Raw genomic sequence first — 6,000 nt, forward strand, 5'->3', positions numbered from 1 at the left:
TTTATTTTTAAGCAGTTATGAGGCAAACCTTAAACTGCTGCTGCACAAGTTGCTCAACAAGTTATTGCTAGGTAACCAAAGAGTTAGTGTTAGAATTAGTTGATGCCACCAACCTTACTTAGCTCTCAGTGAGACGTTGAGCAGCTAAATCTTTTCCTCAGCCGACATATAGATAAATATGTAGGCAGAGACGTCTGTGGGAGTATTGTGACAACTCCCGTAAACTCTAGATTAATCTTATGTCTTTGAACATTCTGAATCATATTCTTCTTCCGATCAGAACCTGGCAAGCAGATCCATCCTGTGGGCCTGTGTACCTGTCCTCCATGTCGACTGAGGTCCCTGAGGTCCAGGCAGACGGAGTCAGGGTCCAGGTCCACTGCTGCCTTTACCTGCTGGAGCCCACAGGGGCCATCAGGACCCGACTGACTCACCTCTGTCGCACTGACACCAGGTAACTGCAGGCAGTCACTGGAGGCCAGTTGTAATGGTGGGAAAATAGTTGTTGGATTTTATGTGACACAAATGACATAAAATTTGTTATCATGACAGGGCTGAATATGTTATTGTGATGTATTATATTCTGCAACAAATGTTGCAACTTCGGTTCCCAATTGAACTGAGAAAAAAGGAATCTAGCTTCCCATAATGGATCTCCCAGATCATGTTGGGGCTTTTTTTGGAAAAAATTTTTTTTTGCTATGCTTCTGAGCACTAGAACCATAGAATGTCTGTGTTGTTGCTGTGAAAGACTCCAGAGGGAATCCACTTCCTAACTCGTCTTTTGTTTCAGGGGACGGTCTCCGGACTGGCACAGGAAGGTCACCGGACACCTCCTGGTCTCGGGTTTGTTGGCAATCAGAGACTCCTTCAGAACCGACTACAAGGAAACTAAAATATGAGTCTGTCGCATTTTCCTCTTCTAGTGAAGAAGAGGAACTGGAGGCATCCAAATGCCTCCAGTTTCAGGACACAGAGTAACAACATTCCCCTGAAATGTTTTGGAGGTTGCTGAAACCACTTCCTGGAGGCAAAGGAAGAAGCAGGGGAAATACCTCAGCTGTCTGGACAAAGACAGGAAATGAGGACAAATAACTGCAGGAAACAGACATTTAGTCCCCCAGATGTTTGGCTTCAGGGGAATCGAACCAACAACCACAACAAACAGCAGAGCTAAGAGACTCAAAAGAAAGAAAAGCGACAGTGTTGATCACCAGTGAAGAAGAAGACCTCAGTGTTTGGTGTTCCTAAATTTTGTTTGTGAGTAATGCTGGGATGGAGAAGGGAAGTAAAAGAATCACTCTGTGACGTACTGGAGCGTCTGCGCTGGTGATTGAGGACTTAAACAAAGATCCTGCACCGGGTTTCCCTCCTGGACCTTAACACTCAGCTAAGGCTACGATCACATAGCAGGTGATGCAACCCAGATCCAACGTTTTCACCAAAAAAATCTGATTTGTGCAATTTCCATAACTATATCAGACACATATCTGATTGTTTTTTTATCTGCAGTCTGAACGGTCATGAGTCACAATCCTGCATGTCACAATGGTTGAAAACTAAAATGATAGCAAATCACAATCCTAGTCAGACCACTACAGCCTCTGATGTCACATCCGGACAGACGAGGGTTAGTCTATAAATTTACTAAAATGTACAGATTTTTTTGAAATGGTACATTTCTGAAAGAACACTTAGAGCAGTAATTAAGCCAAAACTGATCAAAGATGCGTTTGGCATTTAAGATAAAGAAGAGCAACTTTTATCTGTAAATATGTTTTACCCAGAACTCAAGTGGCCTAGCTGTAGCTTCACCTTGATTAAATTCTGTATAAAATAACTTCTATAAAGCACATTTTGTTATTACCGGGTTATAGTCAACAGATCAGATCACTGTGATCTGATCACTGCTTGTAGTTTTTGTGTAATCAAAACAGTTTTTTTTAATTGACTACAGAAAAAAATCTAATGATCTTGTGACAATACTGTTGGCTCCCATTGCTGAATAAACTTTAAAATCAATAAATGATCTATTATTACTTACTGAGTCATTTTGTGAACGTAAATTGTTCACATAGAAGTCTGACTGACATTGTAAAAAATCTAAATTAAGCATCAAGCCCTGCTGTGTGAACACAGCCTTAATGTAAAAACTGGTTGTTTGGACCAAATGTGTTATGGTGTCTGGGAGTCGATGTATTGATTATAGATTTTTATGTACAGGCAAAGCTAAATATCTCCAAACATTTTGTTGCTCTTTGTGAAAGACGGACAGTTTCTTTCAACTTGCCAAGTTGTGCCTGAAGCATTTTACTTTATCTCTGATTATTTAACTTAAATCCAGATGTTTTTGTTTAAACCTCCAGGAAAATAAGAGGTCTAACTTTATCAGTGCCAAACCGCTAATTAAAATGTTTATTTCTCTTTAAGACCTGCATCTTGTTTTGGGTTTTTTTTCTCTCCCCTCTGAGACCTGATGTGGTGCCAAACAGATTACTGACGGTAATTTCAGAGGAAGCTGGAGGAAAACAGCAGGAGGAGTGAAGACGAGCTGCCATGCTGCGTCGCTGAAGAGAAGGAGATTAATACGTCTGGCAGAGTGCAGACTTCCTTACGTTGCTCCTGCTCTACACCCACTTCTGTCGTTTACATAAAACATATTTACATTTTTCATTTATCTGCAAGAGAAACCATAATCGCTTAGAGTGAGATGCCAGGGAAGAAACCGGTGAAAAGGTCCTGGTGGTGGTGACTGCTCCAAACAGTAAGGAGGGGAGATAATTTATGCTAATTCCAGTAAAAGAGTGCGGGTGTTTAATTTCTGAGATGCGCTGCTGCATCTGGAGTTAAGAACCATGAGAACCGAGGCTGAACTCAGAGGTGAAGCATCGGCTGCAGGAGACTGAAGAACAGCAGAAACAAGTTTTTGTTTCAGAACATTTTGAATACTTTAAACAGACTTTGTCCAAATGAAACTCTGAATCTAGCCGTCAGCCACTCTTGAAGGATGGAAAAATGACCACTTGAATAAAATGGAATCGGCTTAGAAGAGCACACGCGCACACACACAAATAAATCAGCGGTAACACTTTATTTGAAGGGGGGTGAATAAGACTGTCATGACACCGTCATAAACATGACATAACACCTGTCATGAACATGAATAAGCCTTCATGAATATTTATGACTGTTGTCATAAAGCGTCATTCGGTAAATTATGACACTTTTAATACAAAGTTGACATTATTCAAAATGTCTTTGTTATGACAACTTGACATTAACCAGGAAATCATTACTGTTTAAACTTTACCTTTAATAACATAAAGTTACCTCATTTTTAAAGTGCAATCAGTAATACTTTTATAACAAATTTATATCAGTAATGATTTCTTGGTTAATGTCAAGTTGTCATAAAGACATTTTGAATAATGTCAACTTTGTATTAAAAGTGTCAATTTACCGAATGACGCTTTATGACAACAGTCATAAATATTCATGAAGGCTTATTCATGTTCATGACAGGTGTTATGTTATGTTTATGACAGTGTCATGTCAGTCTTATTCACCCCCTTCAAATAAAGTGTTACCAAATCAGCTTCATAGCCGAGTCAGGTTTTAGAATAAAGAGAAATGTGCTGCAATAAGTTCTGAAATATTATTGCTTTGAATAAACGTAAAGAAGGATAGGTGACAGCGCCACCTGGTGGTAGAAATACGTTGTTTAAACTTAAAGCTGCAGTATGTATATTTTATAAAAACAAAGAAAACTGAGCTCCTTGATCTTCTCACGGTACTAACTGCAGAAATCCATTGCTTAGTCAGAAACAGCCAATCAGAGCCAGGAGGAGGGACTTAGCGTTGTCAATCACTCATGCTCACCAGCACCCCTTTGCTCTCTGCTATGTTACAGGTGGTTCACCACAACATAGCCTGCCACCAGTGCTAAGGCCGGTTAGCATAGCCACTGATGACTGCAGATAAACTGAAGACCTATGATAAATGAATTTAAGACACTTCAAGGCTTTTTTTAACGATGCGTGGAGCTGACAGGTTACAATGAATTTTATTGAGGGATATCAGAATAAAGGAGTCTGAATACAAAATTTGTGACATTCCTAAAATAATGGCCACTTTTGGCAAAAAAAAAAAAAAAAAAAAAAATATATATATATATATATATATATATATATGTTTTTTGCCAAAAGTGTTTTCTCTCTCCCCCTCCCCGAAAACATCTTTTGCTAATAAAACAGCAGGTTTTTTGATTTTTGTTGGGTATTCACTCCCTTTTTCTGTCAAAACAGAAAACACTTTTGGCAAACGACACTTAGGCCATTATTTTAGGGAGGTGACAAATTGTTTGCATCATTTTTCATATTTCTAAAATTTTCAAAAAATATATATATGGTCAACTTTACACTTTATAATTCTGCCCTACTTTGTGTTGGTTGTAACTTGACAGAAGGTAAAAATCTTCAGTGAACCTATAATTACTACAAAATGTGTAAAATGCGGACTCTACATTTAGAAGAATTACACTCTACGTGAGGTCGCCCCCTTCTGGCCATCAGATAAAATGTTGCCTGAAGGCTCAACAGAAAGCTGCTTTGATATTTCCACAAGCTGTTTGACCTTTAAAGAAACTTGTTTATATAAAGTGAATCCATTTATGAGTGAATATTTGTGCTTACTGCTCTCACACACACCACCAGGAGGTTCCAGAAAGCTGCATCCTCCTCATCTCAGCCAACATCCACTCAGTTTCTGCCTCCACATGTGGTAACAAAGAGAGACTGCCGTCTTCCTCCTGAAACATCAAACTGCAGCACGGAAAAGTTGTTTATTTGTTTAGTACATAAAAAAAAACCCATTACATTATGATGGGAAAATGAAGAGAAGTAATGAAAAGTTGGAATCCAGACTATAATGTTGCGGTTATTAATCCAAAACAACTCTAAACAGGTGGTTTTAAGTCTGGATTTAAGGGAAATCAGTGTTTCAGTGTTTTTGCACTTTTCTGGAAGTTTGTTCCAGATTTGTGGTGCATAGAAGCTGAATGATGCTTCTCCATGTTTGGTTCTGGTTCTGGGGAGGAAGAGTAGACCAGGACCAGAAGACCAGAGAGGTTCTAGAAGGTTGATACCACAGTAGATTTTTAATGTATTTAATGTAAATGGTGGGAAAATACTATTGGAGCAACTTGGTAATTTTTTGTGTATTTCCAATTTGTGCTAAACCATTCAGTGATTTATAAACTGGATGTATTTTAAAATCTATTCTCTGAGCTCCAGGGAGCCAGTGGGAGGTGATGTGCTCTATCATCTTGGTTTTAGTGAGAACCTGAGCAGCAGTGTTCTGGGTTTAGGCAGACTTGTGAAGACACTGCTGCATTCCCATTGAAAATATAATTGCATATCTGTAGTGTTTCTCTGTGTGCAGAACTTTTCAAATGTTCTGTAAAAAAAAGAAGTTTCCCTGATGCAGTGTTTCCACTAAATAAGGAGTTAAAATCACACGTGGCACCACAATCCTCCTCCCATTTCCTGTCGTCTTCTTCGTCTTTTCCACCAGTAGTGACATCTGGTTGCTGATCACATGACTCGTGATGCGAGAAAGGTGCTTCCATTGCAGTTCTGTAAACATATCAATTTAAATAAAGCCAAATAATCCACCTCATCCTAGTGCAAAATTGTATAAGTAAAGACCCTTGAGTTTCAAACTTGCCGTTTCCATTAAGAACATTTATTTGTGTATTTCCAATTTGTGCTTTTATATGGTCACTAGAAACACAGCTAGTGTTGGATGCTGTGCAGGGGTCCAACAGTGCCAGCAGTGTGGTTCTTCTACAGTCCGTATTCAAGCAGATATCAAACACATCGACAAGAAAAGACTAATTAAAACCCAACATAGCTCTTTGAAAAGCCCAGTGAATGTTTCATGAAGCTGCTAAAGGTCCTGAGATGAGCTATAAGGTCCTGGGACATATGGTGGTGTGGATAT

General features: G+C 39.0%; 1 protein-coding gene across 1 annotated transcript in view; it reads left to right on the forward strand.

The window, feature by feature from the left end:
* LOC106933799 (rho GTPase-activating protein 7) overlaps positions 1–3,076 on the forward strand; it is a 43,578-nt gene extending 40,502 nt beyond the window's left edge. Inside the window, exons 16-17 of the mRNA XM_088012343.1 lie at positions 281–454; positions 794–3,076. Of these exons, the coding sequence (XP_087868469.1) occupies positions 281–454; positions 794–902 (283 nt within the window). The 3' untranslated portion in view covers positions 903–3,076. The remainder of the gene's footprint in view (positions 1–280; positions 455–793) is intronic.
* The last annotated feature ends 2,924 nt before the right edge of the window (positions 3,077–6,000 follow it).

This window comes from Poecilia mexicana, unplaced genomic scaffold (assembly GCF_051168715.1).
Source record: "Poecilia mexicana isolate PSO_F unplaced genomic scaffold, ASM5116871v1 scaffold_14, whole genome shotgun sequence".
In the NCBI taxonomy this organism is placed as follows: domain Eukaryota; kingdom Metazoa; phylum Chordata; class Actinopteri; order Cyprinodontiformes; family Poeciliidae; genus Poecilia; species Poecilia mexicana.